The sequence below is a fragment of the Crinia signifera genome, chromosome 19 (assembly GCF_055691185.1).
Source record: "Crinia signifera chromosome 19, ASM5569118v1, whole genome shotgun sequence".
Classification (NCBI taxonomy): domain Eukaryota; kingdom Metazoa; phylum Chordata; class Amphibia; order Anura; family Myobatrachidae; genus Crinia; species Crinia signifera.
In genome coordinates, this window is record NC_139226.1 from 40,259,098 (window position 1) to 40,284,255 (window position 25,158).

General features: G+C 48.0%; 1 protein-coding gene across 3 annotated transcripts in view; it reads right to left on the reverse strand.

Annotated features, from left to right (window-relative positions):
- PRRG2 (proline rich and Gla domain 2) overlaps nt 1-25,158 on the reverse strand; it is a 62,301-nt gene that overhangs the window by 28,482 nt on the left and 8,661 nt on the right. The window contains exon 1 of one of the 3 annotated variants that reach the window (XM_083162420.1): nt 8,957-9,458. The exons of 1 other annotated variant lie outside the window; for it this stretch is intronic. Coding sequence is in view for 1 of the 2 variants with exons in the window: in XM_083162419.1 (XP_083018545.1) it covers nt 8,952-8,954 (3 nt within the window). In the remaining variant the exon portion in view is untranslated. Of the gene's footprint in view, nt 1-8,951; nt 9,459-25,158 lie in introns of those variants that run through there. One more of the 3 variants, XM_083162419.1, reaches the window with a different exon arrangement.

Sequence of the window (25,158 nt, forward strand, 5' to 3'; positions counted from 1 at the left end):
AGTGGCCCATTGTTCCCAAACCGCATGGGATGGTTGTGGAATGTACAGTACAGGTGGAGGAGGAGCACAGGGGGGGGGGGGGGGGGGGGGCAGATTAAATATATTCCCAACACTTTAAACCAGTTTATTTGCTTTTTTTTTTCTCCATATCTCAACAGAACATGTATACATGTATTTTCTGACATGAGGACTGTAACTTTGTCCTCTCCCCTTTGGTATCGCCTACAAGTTAAACATGCAGTAACCTGATTTTAGATACACATTGCGACCTTCGTCACCTCCTCTGCAGGCTGGAATGACAAATATGAAGCCACCTACAATGTAGCAGACGACCGGACTCCAGCAGAGAGAAAGAGACAAGCAACAAAACCAGAAACTAAATAAGGACCAAAATCGAGAAAAACTGGATATTAACGACAAAAAACCTACGGAACCTTTCAGTTTATTTCAAATAAAGTAGTTTGCGGCAAAAAATAAAATTAAAATAAAGGGGGTAATTCAGACATGCTCACTAGGGCTGCCTTTATTTGAATCCTAGTGAGCAGTTTGACGCTGTCTCACAGCGTTGAGGTCATGGGTTCGATTCCAACTATGGCTCTAACTGTGCGGAGTTTGTATATTCTCCCCGTGCTTTCAAGGGTATCCTCCAGGAACTCCGGTTTCCTCCCACAATCCAAAAATATACTTGTAGGCTAATTGGATCCCAACAAATTAACCCTAGAATGTCTGTGCGTGTATATGTGGTAGGGAATATAGATTGTAAGCTCCACTGGGGCAGGGACTGTTGTGAATGTTCAAATATACTCTGTAAAGCGCTGCGGAATATGTGTGTGCTATATAAGAAACCGGTTATAAATAAATAAATAATGATGGTGTATAACGTTACACAGTTACTTCACAAACAATTAGCAATTCCCCTAAACAGGGGTTTTTGTTTTTAAAGCGTGACCCGTCTTCTTATTTTCTCAGTAAATAAAATGTCACATAAACGCCTTTTGCAGCTGATTGCTGTGCATTTGCCTGTGATGTCACTGTGTTACCATGGAATGACCCAGGAGGTACGACTATTGCTTAAAAACAAAAGAACTAGGAACTAAATGGTTACCTGAACCATACTTGGAAGAAAACGTAAGGATATTATGTAACCTGACATGAAGCCGTCAGACAGGTCTATCTACTAGATTGTGCCAGTTATTCTACGCTTTGCATTTACAGAGACAATAACATGGAATGTACTCACATCCCATCCCCTAGACCAGTGGCGTAACAATAGCACCGCAGCCCCCGAGGTCACGGGGAGGCATTGTGTAACTGCGGGGCTATTGTAATGCTGCCCCCCCATCCCCCGTAGCTTTACCTGTATTCGCTGCGGTGGTCCCGGCTCCCCTCCTGGCTTCATTCTGATGCTATGGCGACGAACTATCATAAAATGTCCGCCCCCATATAGCAGACTGTTCTCTGAAACGGTCTGTCTGCTGTATGGGGGGTGGACATTTTGTGATGGTCCGTTCTTCGTATCAGAATGAAGCCAGGATGGGAGCCGGGACCACCGCAGCAAATACAGGTAAATCTGCGGGAGATCGGGGGGCATGGGCGGCCAGGAGGGGGGGGGGGGGGTGGGAGGTGCTCAAATTATAGTTACGCCACTGCCCTAGATGCAACTGTTATCAACAGATCTACGATGTCTACATCCAGAATGTTATGATTGTAGATCATGTCTAGATCGTCAGTGACAAAAGTTAGACGTCAGCGTCAGAGCAATGGAATTGTGGTCAGTGGTCACATGGTTGACATAAGGTTTTTCACTTTTTTTGGTGCTGACTGTCACAGGCCAACTTGGTTCATACTTTACTATCCAAGTGGACAGCGAGCCATGTGAGGGGACACTGTGCACATATACAATGTCCATACCTCCCAACATTAAGCTGGAGGGAAGCTTTGCGCGCAGCAGGTGTGCACACTCAATTTTGGGGTGTGGCCTTGTGGCAATGGGCGTGGCCTATTTCCACAAGGCCACATCCCCGTTTTTGCCACTGTGGGGGCATGGCTAGTGGCTCTGGGTGCTGCTGGATATGTCCCAAGCCCATCAGGCTGCAGGAATAGACATCAGACTCCCAACTCCCCCCTTCCCCATGGGACACTGCCGGTCACAGGCGGGACAGTTGGGAAGTATGCAATGTCCATGGGCAGCCCTTTAAAATTGGCACCAAATAAATGGGAACAATTCCTGTAGACCATGTGACCGTCACATACCTCCCAACTTCTCAGTAGAAGAAATAGGGACACTCGCGCGCGTCCGAAAAGGGGGTGGGGCATATGCAAATGTGGGCGCGGCTTATGCTAATTAGCCGCTACCTCCTTTTCATACGAGAATAGACGCTGTGCGCATGCGCACAGCGTCTATTCTATTAGATTGGGGGGGTCTCCCAACTGCCACCCCCCGCAGCGGGACAATGCCTGCCGCGGGTGGGACAGCGGGACAGTACCCGAAAATCGGGACTGTCCCGCTGTAATCGTGACAGTTGGGAGGTATGCCGTCGCTCTGATGCTGGTGTCTAACTTCTGTTACTGTTGAACTATCTTTAGGCGTCTTACGATAAGGGTGGTTGACCATAACATGATCGACCTAGATAGCGATGAACCACTATGCCATAACCGACACAAATAACTGTGAGGAACAACACTCCAATAAACACAGCACACATACATATGGCTGCAGCACATTAATAAACAATGGCTAGAAGTACAAGCAAGAATTTCATGGTGACGTTTTCCATCAGCCTATGTTACCAAGATGACGACTGAGTAGAGCCTTGTAGTTGATTGAACAAACGCCTCAAACAAGTTTTCTATCACCAAGAGATAGACATACTGATAGTCACCCCCCTAATAATGGGGGTAAGAACTGCATTACTATGTAAAGGGAGGTACCAAATTACCCACGGCGCTTGGCCACAGGTAATTGTCTCACCGGGGGCTATTTAATTAGGCAGGTGAACCAAATGCCAGAAAGATGTGTATTTTAGGGGCCCATTTCTCATCACCCGCATCCGAGTACGCTTCCCTCTCCTGTGACCCCCTGGTCAGGAAAAACATTAGTTTTTCGCTCCTGAGGTTTTAAATGGGGGCTCATTTGATACCCAACGAAGGCATGAAACATCTACAGTCCTGGGGATTTACATCATTGCAGACCATGGGCCTGATTCAGTTTGGATTGCAGATGTTAAGCTGTTCGCAGCAGCTTATTATACGTGATCCTTAAGAAATGCAGGATGCAGTATATCGTCCCCTATTTGCATTCGCATGAAACTACAGAAAATGAGGGCGACACTCCAACATTTCCAGAAGTGCCGGCCGGCCACAAACGCCTTTGCCTGTCAAGCGGCCATAGGCATTCGCTTTACAGCACTGCGATTGCAGGACCCATCCTGTGCACAGGCAGAACGAACATCAGGAATAATGCAGGTTGGTTACAAAACGCACAGGAAGAAGTGCTGCAGACCAGATTGGACCATTTTGAAATCAGGTTGCTGCAAAATAACAGAAGGATCATCTGATATAATGGGAATACTGGGTCCATGAGCTTCTAGAAGCCTCTACAAATATCAGCTTCAGGCACTAAGGAAATTCATATTTGGCACATAGCAAACACAAAGGAGCATTTACTCTATAGCAGACACAAAGGGGTAATATAGTCTGTAAGACACAAAGGAGCATTTACGCCTCAACAAAAACAAAGGAGCATTTTAATAGTGGAGGAAGAAGTGAAACATATATGAATCGGCCCCTCCTTCACGGCTCTGCTTATAGCACTGACATAAGAGCGCCTTCTGGTATACACCTGTACAGACACCGGCATGGTTGGGTCATGACTTAAGGACACCGGAGGTTCCAAATCAAACACTTACTGCGTTAACTAAACCCTATTACAGTAGCAAAGAGAATGGTGCAGCGAGGCAGATCCAGGACTTCACTGAAACACGTGTTAGCAAGTAATGAAGGTTTATAATCCAAAAATTTAGAGGAGGAGGAGGGTGTTTAAGCTGCAGTCCTTTATACATGTTCCCCAAACGCAGGTCTGTGCTTCCACCAGTATCAGTTCATCAGCTATTGAAATGGGATAGATTGTGGTATAGTGGGGTGTATGCTAGTCCCACTATAGGTGTGCTACTGTACTATTGCGTTTACAGAGCATTGACTGCGGCAGCACTGCTGGAAAAGGTCACGTCTGCTGGCGGCTCCTCCATGCTTTTCTCCCCCATGTTAGTACAGGTGAGGAGACAGAGGAGCCACTAACAGACCATGGGCCTTATTCTGGTTCACTCGCAAAGGCAAATTCCTTCTAAAATGGACAAAACCATGTGCACTGCAGGGGGGGGGGGGGGGAGGCAGATGTACCATGCACATAGAGATTTAGATTGTGGTAATTTATTTTGTTTCTGTGCAGGGAAAATATTGACGGTTTTATTTTTACCCTGCAGTATAGATCTTACTTTAAAGTAATGTAGGGTACACACCAGAACGATTTGGCCTCAAAACACCCAATTTAGATAACATTTGACTATTATGTTTTAGGCCATTTCTGATCTAATGCGCGGGCCTGTGGGTCGTTTGTTTATTTTTCAGATCCTATCTGCAGCAGGTAGGCTTTGAAAACGGACCCTTCATCTGGGTACTGATTGGGATTGGATCTTGCACTTCAACAGATCGCGAGACGATCTGCTCCCGATCTTAATCGTTGTGGTGTGTACCAGGCATAAAACCCCACCCAAATCTAACTCTCTCTGCACATGTTACACCTGCAGTGCACATGGTTTTGTTCATTTGAGAAGGAATTTTCCTTTGCGAGTGAACAGAATAAGGGCCCATGTCTGCAGCATCTTGACATGAACTTCAGGGCAAAAGGTAATGTCTGGTCTGAGGAGCCCAACTGTTGTAGGCTGGCTCTGATGCATGGAACACGTGACACTGAAAATAACCAAAATGATAGACAGATTTTATACAGAGGCTGAACATTGACACTTTTCACCTTTAACTCCTGCAGCCAGTATCCACATAATCATTGGCTGCAATGTATGTGTGGACAGTACAGAAGGGATAAAATAAGTAAAAGTAAAGGTTTATGAAGGCCATGTGGGTGGTTCCGGATTGTGTTACGTTTGCCTGAAGGGCTGAGTTTTCAGGGAACGTTTGAAGGCTTGAGATTGGAGGAGAGTCTTATTGTCGTTGGAGAGCATTCCACAGAGTGGGTGCAGCCTATAGAGAGTCCTACAACCATTCATAAATGTGAGCGAGTAACAAGTGTCAATGGGAGACCCAAGTTATGCATGTGTGGAGAGGTTGGGTGATGCAGATATAAGAGAAGAGATGTATGTTGGGGTAGTTTGGATAATAGCATTACGTGTAAGTAAAAGAGTATTTTATACTGAAAACGGTAGAAAGCAGGCAACCAATAGGAGGATCAGCAAACCATGAATGGTTGGTGAGCAAGATCAGCATCGCTACAATATTGGGTTGTAGTGGTAATGGGGCCTAAACACGGGACGATTTGAGGGCCTTTTTTTAAGCGTTCCGACTTAATATGACTAAATCGCTTAGAAAATGCCCCAACATCGCTCCGTTTGTACAGGCCATGGCGATGCACAGCAGGTAGCTATCAACCGGCCATTAAGATCCAGCAAGCTGGATAAATCTTGTAAGATTGCCCGTCGGACAGTGTTCTCACCGGAGAACACTGGCCCTGACAGATCGCTCAGCACAATCTCTACATGTGTAGGCCCCATAAGACCAGTAAGTAAACAATTGTAATAATCAATGCTGGAGATAATGAGAGCGTAGATGAGCGTTTTTAAAAGGTATGTGTGTATTTTGGATATGTTTTTTAGATGCACGGAACATGGATTTGGATACAGATGGAATCTGGGGAACAAAGGACAGGTCAGAGTTGAGAATGACACATAGGTAGCGAGCTTGCGGTTTAGTTGTTTATAGTGCGGCCATTCTATCTGACATGACGGATGTAAATGAATTAATGATAAAGTGCTCCGTACCGCGATGCATAATACTGGATCCTAATACAATCATCATGCCTTGACTAGTAGATCACCAGCTGATGAAATATATTTTGTATCTATATAGTACATTCATTGTAGAGTGCAACCTTAGTTGAGGATACAACATATAAAGACAAGAGTCGCTATTTTATCAATCATCCCAGATATAATCATTATGGCGTAAGTAACTTTGAAGCGACTGCATCTTTGTACTCTATTCCAACCCGCTGACAGAGCAATATAATCCTCACACATGCTGGAAGAACGCTTACATAAACAGCCAAATAGATAATAATAGGCTCCAAATCATGGACAGATGGGGATGACACTTGAGAATCAGGAAAGGAAAGAGCTTCTGTGCTCACGTCACGCCCTATCTTCTGGGCAAGAAAGCTTAATTACCACTGATCGTCTATTAATATATACATTGCAGGAACATAAACACGGAACAAATACCACACACTGCTCAGGGTCACATCAGTGCAGACAGGTCATTTAGAGGTTAATGAAGTTACTGGAACAGGTTCTCTGGATTAAATACAAAGTCAAAGCAGCCGCAGTTTTTGATGGCATCTACTTTCTTAAGGTGCGTACACACGGGGGAGATTTAGTGCAAAATCGCGGGAAATATGGTCGCTGAGCAACCATATTGCCCGCAATAGGAGTGTGCACCGGCGATATATCGCCGGGTGCGCGCTCCCGTTTTTGCCCCTGTGGTGATCGCTGGAACATGCTCCTGCGACCAGCTGATTACCACTGCCGGGCTCCCCCCGGCAGTTTCTTTTTCATCAGCTACCCTCTCTGGTCGCTGATGTAAAGTAGAAACTGAGCAATATATTGCTCAGCCATATATTGCTCAGCCATATATGGCTGAGCAATATATCTCCCCCGTGTGTACACAGCATTAGAACATCTCACATTTTTAAAAGTGCTGTATCTTCCATATAGCAATTTATCTTTATATTGCAGGACAAATGAAATTTCCCTATAGATTGTAAGCTTGCGAGCAGGGCCCTCATACCTTTGACTGTCTGTAAATACCCTGTTTGTTGTATCACTGTCTCCTATTGTAAAGCGCCACGGAATCTGCTGCGCTATATAGGAAACTGTTAAATAATAAAATAAATAATAAATGAAAACTTGTATAACATTTGTCCCCCTTTTCCACTGCCAAAATAACCTGTGTTATTGGCAGGTCACTGCTCAGTGCAAAAGGAAACTTAATAAATAACCCCTGGACCAATGAACTGGGAATCTGATCTGATTAGCTACCAGTGTTGGACCTTGGCGATGGTGCAGGGTCACACTCCTTTCACACTAAAATCCAGGGTCTAACCCAAATTGGAATAGCGTTCCAAATCCCGCATCAGCTCCGACCTAGGTTATTCTTGGGTCAGCACCAATTACACGCAGCTGCATCGGGAACACTGGCCCTGACAGATCGCTCAACGCACAGCGCTGACACATCAGCATCACTTAGAACGCTCAGCAATCACTCGGTGTGTAGGGCCCATAAGTGCCTTGAATACAGATCTCCTGTGCTTTGAATGGGACCCAGGCCCTTCCCGTGCCCAACCCTGCAAGCTACCCTAGTTGGATTTTCTGCTCAATGGACTATGGCCCTTATTCTAGTTCACTCCATACTTGCCTACTTTTGAAAACTAGTTTCAGGGAGATTATAGTTGGCAGTAGAATATTTAGTTTCATCTCTCTCAGCACAACATACGTGATCATAAATGTGATGCCTAATGTGGGTTAGGATAAATCAGGGAGATTGCTAGACTCTTCAGGGAGAGAGGGAGAATGCTCCTATTTCAGGGAGTCTACTGCAGAATACAGGAGGGTAGGCGACAATGAATTCCAAGCCCCTAACCTGGGTCCAGCCTTTGCTGTCAACTGTTATGGTATAGGGGGGACGTCAATGTCTAAGTTGACCACTAATGGTCAACAGTGACAAGCTCGATACCTGAACATGGGCGACATGAGGTTTTCACAGTTTTTTCTGTGTCGAGATGGACACCGTATAAGTGTACCGCTGCACTCGCCATGCTTTGGACACAGTGCACTCAGCACACTATTATATTGTATAGTAAAGTATGAACCAAGGCAGTCTACACCTCCCCCCCCCCCCAAAAAAAATTAATGTTGACCATGTCAACGTAAACATGTGCCGACCTTGTGTGAATGCCGACCTATGGTATGTCAACCATTTCCATGTGTTGACCATTAGTGGTCAACCTAGAGATTGATGACCGTATACCAATGTAAACAGAGTTTGAAGCCACTGTGACATGGGTCAGACCCGGGTTCTAGATGTGAAAGGATATAACAGACCCCACGGTTCTTTCTAGAAGGACTATGCAGCAACTTACTACAAACTTTCCTGGAGCAAGAGCAACATTAGTGATTTGCGGCTAGTGCTTAGCACCGGCTTGGCCACATGCGGTTCTCCAGATGTTTGGTCCAGCATGGGCATGTCGGGGCTTGCAGATCCATACTTCCCATGCCTTCTACATCCATACAGAAACCTAATGCACTTTATCGTTACGGTCTATTAGGAAATAATACATGGCACAAAAACCCTAAGGAAAATAATAATATTAACACACACACACACACACACACACACACACACACACACACACACACACACACACACACACACACTATATATTCCATTTTTACAAGCTGACTTCAGATCATTATCTACTTAGCAGCAGATCCCTGTATTGTTATTGCAGAGGGTGGGTAGTTGTAATAATGCCCATAAGAAAACAATGTGTCACTTTCCTACAAGACCAGAACACAGGCTGGGAATGATTGATTCCACTTAATGACAGCATTACGCAATACAATTAGCTGCTGGATGACTATGACAACACACAATAATGTACTTACCATACCACAGAGATCCCTCGTCAGGTCACAGGTGAAGAGACAGCCTTGTAAGAGATAATAACCCCACAGTTGGGTCTCCGCTAACAGCAATCAAATCCACAATACAGAGATAATATGTGTATGATTTATAACGAGGTTTTCCAATGGCTTCAGCTGTCAAAACAGCACTGGAAGGGAACAGCTGTATCCCAAGCACATGGTAGCTCCGACCAAGCTAGCTCAGGATGTGCACCTGATCTGCCAGTCCATAAATGCAAACATGACACATATCTGGAAGCCAAGCACTGGGGACTTGGATTACAAGGGATTCAGTACTGTATCTGACTTGCAGCAGTGCCAGTGAGGGGCTGTTCTCCCCTCCAGCAACAGGAGACTACACAGTACTTTCCTCCTGTGCTGAATCACAGAGTTCCTCCTTTTCCTGGAAGCTCTCCCTCCCCCCTCTATCCCTGCCTGCACAGCCCCTACTGATAAGAGGGCCAGCTCACACACAGGCTCAGGTAGCAGCTGTAGGAGGAGGAGGTGTGCTGCTGTGGTCATGTGACCAGTGGAGGAACAGGTATAACACTCCTGTACAACTGGCCAGGTGCAATGTGCATACCTGCATGACTCTCCCCATGCTCATGCCTTAAAGGCCAGTTGCATGATTTATTACGTCTGAGCAATCAGACACAAGATTTGCAAATGCAGCCCATGGACTCTGGCTGGATAGCTGTGATATGTGCACAGTAGGGAGGCGTATTAGTGCTGGTTGCTAGTTACATGCTGTGAGCCATTTTCTTATTATTCTGAAATGCGTGCAGATCCTGGGAACACAGACAAGTAGTGTACTTTTACCCATAAGCAGAGCAGTACACACATCAAGCTGTGCACACCTAATACCCCTTTCACACTAGCCTGAATTCCCAGGTTGGCCCCGGGAACAACCCAGGACTAGCGCTGGTGTGCAAGGTTCCCGGGCCAAATTCCCGGGAAAACTTACCGGGAATTAAACACTGTTAAGCCCTGTACACACGGGGGGATTTATCGCCGAGCGATATATCGCTAGCGATGAGCGATATATCGCTCAGTGTCCCACTTTTGCATCAGCGACCAGAGATGGTTGCTGATAAAAAAATAAACGGTACTTGTGTACAATCTGGGCGCCCAATTTTTTCATTGCATGCCACTACTTAAGGCATGTGATGCGATTTTTCATTGTAAAGACCCGATTTTTAATTGTATAGTCACCCATGGGTGATTTCATACCCCCACTATCCAACTACGCATGGAGTTGATTTTATATAGTGTGGCGAGCGCAGCGAGGCGTGCGGCCGCGGATTACTTTACATGTATTCTGCGTCCCCTAGCGGGGCTGGCCACGCCTCGGGCTCGGTGGCTCGCCACACTATATAAAATCAACTCCATGCGTAGTTGGATAGTGGGGATATGAAATCACCCATGGGTGACTATACAATTAAAAATTGGGTCTTTACAATGAAAAATTGCATCGCATGAATTGTATGCCATTATATTGCATGCGATGCGATGCAATGAAAAAATCGGGCGCCCAGATATCACACAAGTACGAAAGAAACTGCCGGGGGTGGAAATCAGCTGGTCGCAGGAGCATGTCCCTGCGACCAGCGATCACTACGGGGGAGAAAACGTGAGCGCGCACCCGGCGATATATCGCCTGTGCACACTCCCATTGCCCGCGATATTAGCAAAAGGCGGCCCCGTGTGTACGCACCTCTTGATAGCAGGACCAGCCTGTGATACAGGCTGGTGTGAAAAGTACTTACCTGGCTTCCCGGCATGCTTCCATCCCGGGGTCCGGACAGCGGGGTTTGAAAAGACTGTTCAGACGCTATCAGCCAATCAGCGTCCAGCCAGTCTTTTCAAATTCAGCGGCGCTTCCCAGCATCGCGATCCATCAGGAACAGGTGAAATCGGCCCAAATAGCTGCAGAGTATGGGGCCTAGAAGTGTGATGTATGGCAGCAGCAAATGGGCCATCTGACCCCCTGTGCCACCTGGGACCTTCCCAGGCAGCAGGATTGCACACGTTCCTATCTCATGCGATGAAGTACATGCGACCCCGCTCCCCAGCGTCAGGAGGGGGGCTGAGTCGGAGGTCAGACGGGCAGCAGGGCCGACCTCCAGCTCAGGCCCAATGAGCATGAGGCCGCACATCGGACCTGAGGGGGACATCAAACACATACAATTTGGGCCTATTTCTCATCCATATCCGTCGGGATTGGGTGAAATTGGTCTAAATCGTACTAGTGTATTGGCACCTTTAGGGATACCTTCTGCATGTCTGCATGAGGTGCATGTCTGCATGAGGTGTATTTATGTACTGTACTGGTAGGAATGCCCCGGCCCTCAACTGTCCCACCTCACCTGGCGTAGGCTGGCATGAGGCAGAATCGTGCTCTTCTGCACAGCCGTATACGCGTACACCCACTTTCTGAGAACGTTCGCAGTGATACACTATAGAGAAGAAAATAAAGGTCTTATGCCACACTTGATACATTTTCTTTTTATTATTATTATTATAACTTATTAATACACATTTAGGCAAATGTTTTGAACTGGTCATATACATTGTGATTGATAGTTTAAAAAATAGGATTTGTGAAGGACTTTCCTGCACCACAGAAGGGGGCTTGCTCTTGTCTGCCTCCAGTCCCCCACCTCCCATCCTCTAGCTGCTGCGCACTCCAGTAGCAGTGGTGTGCAGCACACATTCATTGCTGATCTGCACTAACCATTCATGCCTTCCCAACTGGGACAATGTAGTGCTGAAATGTGGATGGTTGAGAGGCATCAGTGGTATGACTAGAAACTTTGTGCCTTCCTGCCAAAAAACGTTTCTGTACCGCCATTCATTAATTTAATTTCTTTACCTATATGCACGTTGCCAGGGATTACATGCTTATTGGCAAGTGTTTCTTGCTCATTGCCAGGTGTTACATGCTTATTGTAACGGGTAACAAGCTCATTGCTAGGGGTTACATGCTCATTGCCAGAGACTACATGCTCATTGCCAAGTGTTTCTTGCTAGTTGCCAGGAGTTACACGCTCATTACCAGGGGTTATGTGCTCATTGACAGGGGTTACATCAGGCATGTCCAAACTATGGACCTCCAGTTGTGAAACTACAATTCCCATCATGCCTTGCCACAGTTTTGCTATTCGGGAATGCTAAAACAATGACAATACATGCTGAGATGGGTAGTTTCACAACAGCTGGAGGGCCACAGTTTGGACATGCCTGGGTTACATGCTCATTGCCAGGGACTACATGCTCATTGCCAAGTGTTTCTTGCTCGTTGCCAGGTGTGACATACTCATTGCCAGGGGTTACATGCCCATTGCCAGGTGTTACATGCTCATTGCCAGGTGTTACATGATCATTGCTAGGGGTTACATGATCATTGCCAGGGGTTACATGCTCATTGCCCGGTGTTCATACTAATTGGCAGGCATTACATGCTCCTTGCCAGGTGTTACATGATCATTGCCAGGGGTTACATGCTCATTGCAAGGCATTACATGCTCATTGCCAGGTGTTACATGGTCATTGCCAGGGGTTACATGCTCATTGCCAGGGGTTAAGTGCTCACAGCATGCTAGCACTACCAGAATGTGACACTTCTGGGTAGCACTGTACCCACTGAACTCCCCTGACAGACACTAGAGGTCCAGTAGGACCTCTAGCATCTGTCTCCTTCATAGCGGCCATTTTTGAATAGCTGTTTTCAGCAGATTCCATGCTGACAGCCAGGCGCATGAAATCCGTAGACAGCGACCTTGAGGCCCTATGGCGCTACCCCCCCCCCCAACCAGCGCTTGGGCTGTGATGGCATTATTACGCCACTGTGAGGCCTGTATAATGCAGTGACATGTCTGCATAGATGACAAGGGAAAGGTGCCTTATGCCACTAATGTCAGGCATGAAGATGATCTCTCCATGTAGAGCTTAGACCGTGACTCTTGGAAACTCGTGAAACATTTGCATAGAACTCTTTCCCATAAGGCGTGGCATAGAACAGTAGAAGCTATTCTGCACACAGATACAGAACAAGGGATGGGCATCGTTGCCATTGCCATCAATGGCAATAGTGCAACTGTCCATCGATAGCATTAAACTTTGTAATGGTTGACCAACGATATTTTTAACTATCGATCCATTTTGTTTTGACTGATTAGCCTGTGGGCCAATTAACACACAGGGCTTCATGGTTGTCGGGGGCGGCACTTTGAAAAAAAAAAAAGCAAAATTCAACATCGGCCACAATCCATCGTTGATTTTGAATCATCGATGGTCGATGGCCATCCCTATACAGTCCAAAGAAAGTAAAGTAATGAAGGCAGGTTACAGAGTTGCTGCGTCAACATCACAGTAATACAGAAACTATGACACATTCACACATTCTGCTTTACTGCAGAGTCTGACAATAATGCCCCTTTCAGACCGCACTTTTAAAACGGTAAATTGCCGTTTTTTTACCGTTTTAAAACGGTAATGTGTGCGGTCTGAAAGGTCCAGTCCCACTTAACCGGTTAGAAAATGCCGTTTTTTCTAACCGGTTAAAATGCAGGGTCCTACCCGTTTCTGAACCGGTATTTTAGCGCAAAAATCGGCTCAGAAACGGTATTTAGGACCCAGCCAATGAGCTGGGTCCTAAATTCAGCACAGTGAATACTTAATGAGCGCTCATTAAGTATTCACAGCACTGGAGCCCCCCCCGCGCGTGTCGACGCCCCCCCGCGCGTGTCGACGGCCCCCCCGCGTGTCGACCCCCCCGCGCGTGTCGGCGCCCCCCCCCGTGTCGACTTACCCCGTGCAGGTATCTCCGTTGTGGTTCCCGGCACTGCAGCTCAGTATGCTCGGAAAGCACTTATGAAAAAAGTGTCTTTCAGAAAATGGCTGCCCCCCATACGGAAGACAGTTTTTTTAAACAGGGTTTCCTATGGGGCAGCCATTTTCTGGAAGACACTTTTTTCATAAGTGCTTTCCGAGCATACGGAGCTGCAGTCCACAACGGAGGTACCGGCACGGGGTAAGTCGACACGGGGGGGGGCGCCGACACGCGGGGTGGGGTGGGGGGCGTCGACACGCGCGGGGGGCGTCGACACGCGCGGGGGGCGTCGACATGCGCGGGGGGGGCGTCGACATGCTCTCGGTCGACACGCGAGGGGGGGGGGGAGCTGCACGGAGGGGAGGGCTGAAGGCTGCACTGGCTTTGACCCTGTATTTGGAAAGTTTCCAAAAACGGGTCTGCCAGTGTCAAAAAATCGGCACTTAAACGGTAATATACCGTTTAAGTGCTGCGGTGTGAAAGGGGTTTTATCTGGCAGACCCGTTTTTGGAAACGTTTCCAAATACAGGGTCAAAGCCAGTTATGCGGTCTGAAAGCAGCATTAGTAACCAGGATCTTATCTTCAAGGAAGAATGAATAGAAAACATGTAGGGATTTCCCTTTAAATAAGTGAAACCAGCGCTTGACTTTATTTGTTTTTTTTTTTCATTTTTTATTAGAAGCAATGATTCTAGCTCTTATGGTGTGTACACACGGATACAATCAGCATGAGATTTTGACTATATAGTCAAAATCGCATCGGGATCGCATGCAGACCGCACAGGTTTTTTTACCTTGCGATCCCGATGCGCGCTCCCGTGGCAGCACAAATCGAAACCCAGATAGACAGGGCAGAAATGACAATATAGTGCAGATCTAATGCAGATTGTATGAATTGTATGTAAATAGTACAGAGTTAGCAAAGATTGCATAGCAATCGAATCTTAAGTCAAATAGCAAAGGAATCTCACAGTGTGTACACACCATTACACAAATATAGTACATGACACATGACAGTGAGTGAAACACAATATGCTGCTGCTCTAGGAGGGACCTTGTATTAATAGATGTCTCCTGCATGCTTCTGTGATCCGCCGCTGCATCTGAAGCCCATCTCGGGATACTCAGGTTGGCTGGGGAATTCGTGCTGCAGAGGCCTACATCATTTAGGAATCTCTTCACATCGCTGCTCCTTTCCCATCCCCAAATGGCCGCAGTCTGTCAATCAGGCTGCACGCTGGCATAACTGCTTCTCTCAGACACACATTTGTGTCCACTGTTACAGTCTGGACTCTTATATTGCTGGACTCATTTCTTAAGGCCCCCATACAGGGGTGCCGAGAGGGGGGGGGGGGTTTACAGTTTACCCAGGCCCAGGACTGTCAGGGGGGCCCGGGTCCGGACACACACACAGTTTTTTAAAATGTTATTTGGTGGCAAGTGCACCAGACCTGTGTAGCGGCGGCAGAGGGTGCACGGACGTGGGCTGGCATGGGGGCGGCTGCATCACAGAGGTCCTTCTGAGCACCATTCTGCTCTCTGGCTCCAGGGCCTGTTGAGAGACCGCTATGTGACTCTGGAGTTTACCGCGGCTCGGCGACAGGATCAGGGCAGCCGAGAGGAATGCCGGGCCCCGGTAAAATTTTGGGGGTGTGGCCTAAGTGTGTGTGGTGTGGGCACCTCCCACACTTAGGCCACACCCCCAAAATGTTTAGAGGTGGGTAAAAGAAAACTCTAAAACCTGTAATCTCAGACGCAGCACACACCTACAGCACATGCTGTGCTGACAGGAGGCTCAGCATGACCTCTCACGCTGTCAGTGAGACACTCATGCTGAGCCTGCTGTCAGAACAGCACATGCTGTAGAAGTGTGTGCTACTGTTGATACCCTGGAGGGACGGAGGGGGAAGGGAGGGGTCGAACCAGGGCCCCTGCGGGGCCCCTTCAGCAAGCCTGGGCCCGGGTAATTAGTACCTGCTCCCCCCCTCTCTCGGCTCCCCTGGACATGATACTTGAATACTTTGGGTTTGTAGTACATAGTCCCTGGGTGCCGGGAGGAGCTGGAACAGAGAGAGGCCACCTCCCATGGGAGTGTCGCCCACTCAATAGCATCCTGCCAACCCCGCTCCCCACATTCCCATACCAGCCACCACCAGCTGCAGCAGGTGCCAATGCCATGCCTCCAGCCCAGCAGTCCAAGACCTGGTTCCCCACCCATGATCAGATCCATGTGTTCAAAGGTGGAAGGTGGGTTGCTGGGTGCTCTGTGTCTGCTTCTTTGCTGCATGCTGCTGGGGCTGAGATCCAACTCTGGAAGTCAGCATGTAACCCCTGGGAGAGCATGTAATGTAACTCCATGGCAACGAGCATGTTAACCCCTGGCAAAGCATGTAACCCATGGCAGAGCATGTAACTCCATGGCAATGAGCATGTTAACCCCTGGCAGAGCATGTACTGTAACTCCATGGCAACAAGCATGTAACCCATGGCAGAGCATGTAACTCCATGGCAATGAACATGTTAACCCCTGGCAGAGCCTGTTAACCCCTGGCATCAAGCATGAAATTCTCAGCAACGAGCATTTAGGTAAGCGGAACTTATGTAGCATAAAATGTGTGGTATTATAGTGGTATGTAGTAGGCATTACAGTATGTTGCATAATATGTTGCCTAACATGTTATGAGCATTATGGTGCATGGAATAACATGTAATGGGCATTTTGGCATGTGGTAAAATATGTAATAGGTATTAGAGTGTATGGCATAATGTGTACTGGGCACTATGGTGTGTAGCATAACGTTTAATGGACATTATGGCATGTAGTATAATATGTAATGGGTGTGTGACGTGTAATAGGTATTATGGCGTAAATTTTTGGTGCACGGCTTGGGAGCGCACTATCCCTGTATACGTCTTGTAGCAGCGGCGGAACAACAGGTCCGCAGGCGCCGCAATGGCTTCGGTGAGGCAGCACAGGCAGAGTGCAGGGAGCTCTGTCCACAGGGGCCCCGGGAAATTGTTTTACCAGGGCCCAGGATTTCTCTTGGCGGCCCTGCCCCCATACACTGTCTCCTAAGGACAAGTCGGACCCAATTTCCCCTTGAGCTCCCCTGGGAGAGCTCACTTACGCTTTGGCACTTAAACTGCCATTTTTACATGTGATAAATTGAGACTTCTGGGGAGCTGCGGGGGAGGGGCAGGAGAGTAAAAAAACCCTGGTGAGTGGCAGGGCGGGCAGCGATGGCTGCTGGGCACTGGTGAGTTCGCTGAGCGGCAGGTGCTGGGCAGCCAGCAGCAGCAGAATTGAAATACAAAAATTAAAAGACAGGGTGGCCGTTAATTGGCTGAGAGCCCGGCACACGCCGCTGCCCGCCCTGTTGCTCACCCCTGTCAGCCCCGCCGCCCGTACCTGCACATAGGTGTGTGCCAGTGGTACACCTTTGGAATCGAACCCAAAAAAAGCACCCGCAATGTGCCGCTGATAGATTTTATCTTTATCATGTATAAACTCCAGGATCTGACCCGATGCGCACAGGACAAACACATCTGATTTGGGCCGATTTCCCAGCCTGGTCTGTCGGGATCTGGTGAAAACGGACCAATTGTACCAGTTTATGGGGGCCTTTATACTGTCTGCACCATTGGCTTCAGTCACTGCCTTTTATACCACTCAGTTCTGTTCTTATACTTTATCCCAGCAAACGCCAGTGAATTCTATACCGCTACTGACTCCATAACTCAGCATGTATGTAGTTCCAACACCGACTGAGGGCCTAATTCAGAACTGCTAACAAGGCTACAATGGACAAAACCATGCTGCACTGCAGGTGGGGCAGATGTAACATGTGCAGAGAGAGTTATGGAGTGTACACATGGTGCGATTTGGCGCCGCCCCGATACTGATTCAAATTGAGCAGCATGTCCCTCGTTCTGACATTAGCAGAACAGACTGTGCTGCACTGCAGGTGGGGCAGATGTAACATGTGCAGAGAGAGTTATGGAGTGTGCTGCACAGTCTATTTCTACTTTCACTGCTGCATTTGGGGCTGCGCATCAGGATGGAATATGGGCGCACACAGTGCGATTTGCACTATTTTGCTATCGATTTTTACTACATTGAGAGGGGCCCTGCTTGTCGCTATCGCCGGGTGATTAATATCCAGCATTCTGGGTAATAATCAGTCAGGGTGAGTGTTCGCATTGGCCCTGACAAATCGTTTTGCTGAGCGGTCTGAGTAAGCATTGCTTAGAATGCTCAGTAAATCTCTACGCCCCTTTACATCTGCCCACCTGTAGTGCCGCATGGTTTTGTCCATTTGCAAAAATTGCAGCCTTTCTAACAGGTCTGAATTAGGCTCTGAGCTAGAACTGTCCCCCGCTTTGTACCATTGACTTCTGCACCACTGTAAGACTGGGATACGGTCATATTGTCTACAGCATTTAGGTTTACAAGCATTAGGTCTACACCACTAGGTCGACCTGCATTTAGGTCGACCGGCATTTAGGTCGACCTGCATTTAGGTAGACATGCATTTAGGTCGACATGACTTAGGTCGACAAGGCCATCAGGTCGACTTTTATAAGGTTGACAGGGTCATTAGGTCGACATGGGGAATGTTGACAGGCAAAAGGTCGACATGGGGTCATTTGACTGTTTTATAAGTCAACATGTGCCGACAGGAGGTATTTCCTGCCCTACTATCCGCTAGGGCGTGGTGGGAGATTAAAATAGTGTGCCGAGCGTAGCGAGGCACCGTGCCCCAAGCATGGCGAGCGCAGTTGACTGTGTCGACGCTTGAAAAAAAAAAAAAAAACATGTCGACTTTTTCACTGTCGACCTAACCCATGTCGACCTTCAGTCAGGTCGACCTAAATGCAAGTCGACCTAATGCTTGTAGACCTAAATGCAGTCTGACAAATGATCCCATGCCGTAAGAATGTATACTCTATGTCTGTGTGCTATACCTCCACTGAATTGCAACATTGGAGATGTATCTAAAATCCTAAACCATTGGATACAACCAGGGACCCATAGCTGCTGCCTCCCCTGTACCCACAGTACTTCTGCCACTGCTTCTACCTATATTGTTACTTAGGGGGTTATTTTGGTTCACTCTTTCTGACAAATTCCTTCTTAGATGGACAAAACCATGTGCACTGCAGGGGGGCAGATACAAAAGGTGCAGAGAGAATTAGATTTGGGTGAGTTATTTTGTTTCTGTGCAGGGAAAATACAGACTGCTTTATTATTACACTGCAATATAGATCTCTAATCTAATTCTCTCTGCACAAGTAACATCTGCCCCACCTGCAGTGCACATTGTTTTGTCTATCTAAGAAGGATTTTGTCAGAAAGCGCGAACCAGAATAACCCCCTTAGTGTGGTGTTTCATTCTTGACTATAGATTCTTCTGTAGCTGTGATTTTCTAGTTACTAGAACCCAGAGGATCACCACTGCATTGCATGCTATGTGAGTGTACACAAGGGGCCTGATTCTGGTTCTCTTGCATAAGCAAATGCTCTCTCTAATGAACAAAACCATGGGGGTTATTCTGGTTCACTCACAAAGGCAAATTCATTCTCTAATGGACAAAACCATGTGCACTGCAGATGGGGCAGGTGTAACATGTGCAGAGAGAGTTAGATTTGGGTGGGGTTTGTACTTCCAACTGATATCTATATTGCAGTGTAAAAATAAAGCAGCCAGTATTTACCCTGCACAGACACTAAATAAATCACAGAAAAGTAACTCTCTTGGCACGTGTTAAATCTGCCCCACCTGCAGCGCAGCATGGTTTTGTCCATTAGAGAGAGAGAATTCGCTTTTGCAAGTGATCCAGAATCAGGCCCAAGGCCTCAGGGGCACCAGAGGTGGTGTCAGTTCCCAGCTAGTGAGCGGAATGTATGACATTCCTACATATTTCTCCCACTGAGGGTAGGGTCCGGACTTCCCCAGCTAGGTTTTTCAGTTTAATTGTGATGTTGTCCCATGTGGCACTAAACTTATTATATTCTGTATATATGACTAGCTATATTCCCTAAATACTTAAATCTAAAAGCTTATTTTGTCAAGAGCAAACTAACCTAAAAATACATTTATTGGGGACTGGTTGCATATACTACACAGACGGTACTTATGTAATATCTGGGCTCCCGTTTTTCTTATGAGACCGCGTCCCCTCGCGGGGCTCGCCACGCTTCGGGCACGGTGGCTCGCTGCGCTCGCCACACTATATAAAATCAACTGCATGCGTAGTTGGATAGTAGGGGTATGAAAAAATGGGGTGCATTTAACATGGGAGCCCAGATAATACATAAGTACCACACAGACTTATCCTACTCTTTAAATCATTAAATTAGGGGGGGGGGGGTGATTCAGAACTGCTCGTAGTGATCCGAATTCCGCCCCAGCCCCGATGGTCGGTGTTTGCGCATGCATATTTTTATGCTGTGCAAACCCTGACACCGAACGGCTTTGGCGAGATACATACTCGCCGGGCCATCCATTGCGGTGATGAAGAGCCGGGGGTGCTAACGGGGTTGGAGCAGGGGAACAATAGGCATTTAATGGGCATTCCCATGAAAACGCTGGGTGTTCCCCTGGAAACACAGGTGGGCCGATGCCTGCCGGGGCACCCTCCTCCAAGGAAAATAAAAGTCAGTTTAGACCAGCGCTCGTCAAACCCCGGGGGCTAGGTCGCCACGGAGACCAGATTCTGCGTCCTGGCGACCAGATTTTTGAGGGGAGGAAGCAGAATCTGGTCGTGGCAGGGTGTGCTCATAGTAACAGCCGGGCAGAGTGGTAGACAACCCACCCCGGCTGTATGAGAGCAAGTCCGCCGCGGCTATTTCAAAACACGAGCAGGCAGGGGCATGGCCTAATTTACTATGCAGAGAAGTTGTGTTTCCCCTGAGCTCCTGCCTCTAAAGTGCCGCTCTGGGGTCCTGGTGTGTACTGAGAACCCCACTGCTACCCTTTACCTGACCCACTTTTAGCGGCAGCACTCACGGAGCCGGGGGACGCTTCATCCTTCCCTGCAGGTTGCGGCCTACTTGCTGTCCAGAAGCCGAGGCCTCAATTTGGGGCTGATCAAGGACCCAATCCCTGCTGAGCACCCGTTCTGCCTTCCAAATAATCTCCCACTTCATGCACACCTCATCTGTCACTGACTCCACTGTCTTCAATACCCAGCTGGCGGTGTTTCCTGCTCCATGGCCAGAGTGGGTGCTGTCGCTGGCCGCCGGCCACCCTCCAGCTCCTTCCTCAGAGGCTGTGTCCTCTTGTCCCTGCATGATCTCCTGTGGGGCAGGGACTGCTTGCTGCTCCGTGCCCTGTGAGCAGCTGGATCACAGCTGCCAGAATATGGCTCCAAGAGCTGGCTGCTGCTGATGGTGCTGCACCCTGAGAAGGTTGCTGCCCTCATACCTGCTCTCTGCTGCCACTTTATTCCACCAAGAGAGTGGCCCTGCTCAGTCAGGTTCTCCCAGGACTCCTGCTACTTCCACTCTACCTGCCAGTCCGGTGAGCCCACTGACCCTTTTATCTAACTGAGGCTGCTTCCTTGGTCCCCCCGCAGCTTCCCCCACACCTCACTGATATGGAGCGTAACCTGTCTCTTATAGGGTTTAGCATTTGTGCACCTTTATAATGCTAGCTACACACCTTACTGATTTGACAAACAGCACTAGTAGGAACTAAAGGATGATCTGAAATACATCTGATTTTGAGTGTACACACTATATACCCTTCCCGTAATGGGTGACATGTGTAATAGGCATTACGGTGTAAATGTTTGTCGCAGGCCGTCCCCTGCACTTTCATCCTGGCTACTAGATTTTCGAGCCCTGGTTTAGACTAAGTTTATTTCCGAAGGGGAGATAATGCAGACCATTGTATGATATATACGATGGTCGGCAAACACCAAATAATTTCTCTCCCCGTCGGCCGTATGCGGGGGTATATGTTCGCGTACATCCCCTTCCATGTTACTGAGGGGATTTGGCGGCTGGGGAGGAAGTTCGGCCAGGCGGCATTTCAGGGCTCGCTAAGCAGCAAAAAACCCAGCTGAATCAGGCCCTTGAGACGGTACAAAGAAGCACGGTCTACTTTACAAAACTTACCTGGAAAGACTAAAACAACTCTATATGTATACTATGGAGCAGAAAAGGGAATGGGGGACATGATTGAGACTTTCAAATATATCAAGGGTGTTACCAAGGTCCAGGATGGAAACATTCTTCGGTACTCTTTACCTAGAAGGGCGCCCGTCGGGGGCATCGCGGGTACATTTATGTATGGCCGCGACGCGACCGACGCGATGCCTGCGATTTCCCATTGAAACCAATGTTAAACATGGAAATCGTGTCGGTCGCGTCGCGGCCGGCCATAAATGTACCCGCGATGCCCGCGACGCGATGCTCCCGATTTCCCATAGGAATCAATGTTAAAAGGCGCGATGGACCCGATTTTACTGTTAAATGGCTCAATCCACCCGATTTGGCCATAGGAATCAATGTTAAATGGGCCACAGAGCCCATTAACCCTTAAATGTCCCCCCAAATTTTTAACGCCACCCCACGATCCACGCCAACCCGAAGCGTGGCGAGCGCAGCGAGCCCGCGAGGGGCGGCGGTACGCGTCCTCCGACCTTTTCATGCCCTACTATCCACTAGGGCGTGGTGTGAGAATATAATAGTGTGGCGAGCGCAGCGAGCCACCGAGCCCGAAGCGTGGCGAGCGGACGCGGATACCTTCACAGTTATGCGCGTCCCCTCGCGGGCTTCACAGGTGTCCGTGGCGAGGCGGACACCTGTGAAGCCCGCGAGGGGACGCGTCTACCTGTGAAGGTATCCGCGTCCGTTTGCCACGCTTCGGGCTCGGTGGCTCGCTGCGCTCGCCACACTATTATATTCTCACACCACGCCCTAGTGGATAGTAGGGCATGAAAAGGTCGGAGGACGCGTACCGCCGCCCCTCGCGGGCTCGCTGCGCTCGCCACGCTTCGGGTTGGCGTGGATCGTGGGGTGGCGTTAAAAATTTGGGGGGACATTTAAGGGTTAATTTGGCCTATTTGGCCCCAAATCGGGTCCATTGAGGCATTTAACAGTAAAATCGCGGTCAATCTGCCGTTTTAACATTGTTCCCTATGGGAAAATCGCGGTGATCGCGGGCATCGCGGCCATCCCGATTTACCCGCGATGACCGCGATTTTTACCCACGACGACCGCGATTTCAATCGCTGGCGCCGTTCTAGGTAAAGAGTACCCATTCTTCAAATGAAAAGAAGTACAGGTTGTGTATCCCTTATTCGGATATCGGTTATCTAAATTATTCCTCAATCCATAGTTTCCCAGGATGTACATAAAAGCACTACTGGGGACATGATATGTAACTGGCACTACTGGGGACATGATATGTAACTGGCACTACTGGGGACATGATATGTAACTGGCACTACTGGGGACATGATATGTAACTGGCACTACTGGGGACATGATATGTAACCGGCACTACTGGGGACATGATATGTAACTGACACTACTGGGGACATGATATGTAACTGGCACTACTGGGGACATGATATGTAACTGGCACTACTGGGGACATGATATGTAACTGGCACTACTGGGGACATGATATGTAACTGGCACTACTGGGGACATGATATGTAACCGGCACTACTGGGGACATGATATGTAACTGACACTACTGAGGACATGATATGTAACTGGCACTACTGGGGACATGATATGTAACTGGCACTACTGGGGACATGATATGTAACCGGCACTACTTGGGACATGATATGTAACTGACACTACTGAGGACATCTGAAACTGGCACTACTGAGGACATCTGTAGCTGGCATTACTGAGGACATGATATGTAACTGGCACTTCTGGGGACATCTGTAACTGGCACTACTGAGGACATTTGAAACTGGCACAACTGGGGACATGATATGTAACTGGCACTACTGGGGACATGATATGTAACTGACACTACTGAGGACATCTGAAACTGGCACTACTGAGGACATCTGTAGCTGGCATTACTGAGGACATGATATGTAACTGGCACTTCTGGGGACATCTGTAACTGGCACTACTGAGGACATCTGTAACTGGCACTACTGAGGACATCTGAAACTGGCACAACTGGGGACATGATATGTAACTGGCACTAGTGGGGACATGATATGTAAATGGCACTACTGGGGACTTTGGTAACTGGCAGTACTGGGGACATCTGAAACTGGCAGTACTGGGGACATGATATGTAACTGGCTCTACTGGGGATATGATATGTAAATGGCACTACTGGGGACATCTGTAACTGGCACTACTGAGGACATCTGTAACTGGCACTACTGAGGACATCTGTAACTGGCACAACTGGGGACATGATATGTAACTGGCACTAGTGGGGACATGATATGTAAATGGCACTACTGGGAACTTTGGTAACTGGCACTACTGGGGACATGATATGTAACTGGCTCGACTGGGGATATGATATGTAAATGGCACTACTGGAAACATCTGTAACTGGCACTACTGGGGACAATGATAACTGGAACTACTGAGGACATCTGAAACTGGCACTACTGGGGACATGATATGTAACTGGCACTACTGGGGACATGATATGTAATCGGCACTACTGGGGACACGATATGTAACTGGCACTACTGAGGACATGATATGTAACTGGCACTACTGAGGACATCTGAAACTGGCACTACTGAGGACATCTAAACTGGCACTACTGGGGACATGATATGTAACTGGCGCTACTGGGGACATGATATGTAACTGGCGCTACTGGGGACATCGGTAACTGGCACTACTGGGGACAATGATAACTTGCACTACTGAGGACATCTGAAACTGGCACTACTGGGGACATGATATGTAACTGGCACTACTGGGGACATGATATGTAACCGGCAATACTGGGGACATGATATGTAACCGGCAATACTGGGGACATGATATGTAACCGGCAATACTGGGGACATGATATGTAACTGGCACTACTGGGGACATGATATGTAACTGGCACTACTGGGGACATGATATGTAACTGGCAATACTGGGGACATGATATGTAACCGGCACTACTGGGGACATGATATGTAACTGGCAATACTGGGGACATGATATGTAACCGGCACTACTGGGGACATGATATGTAACTGGCACTACTGGGGACATGATATGTAACTGGCACTACTGGGGACATGATATGTAACTGGCACTACTGGGGACATGATATGTAACTGGCAAGTATGTGCAAGAAAATGATTGCTTAGCATTCACATTCAGTGCCTGAGATAGTACACAAACTTTTTTTC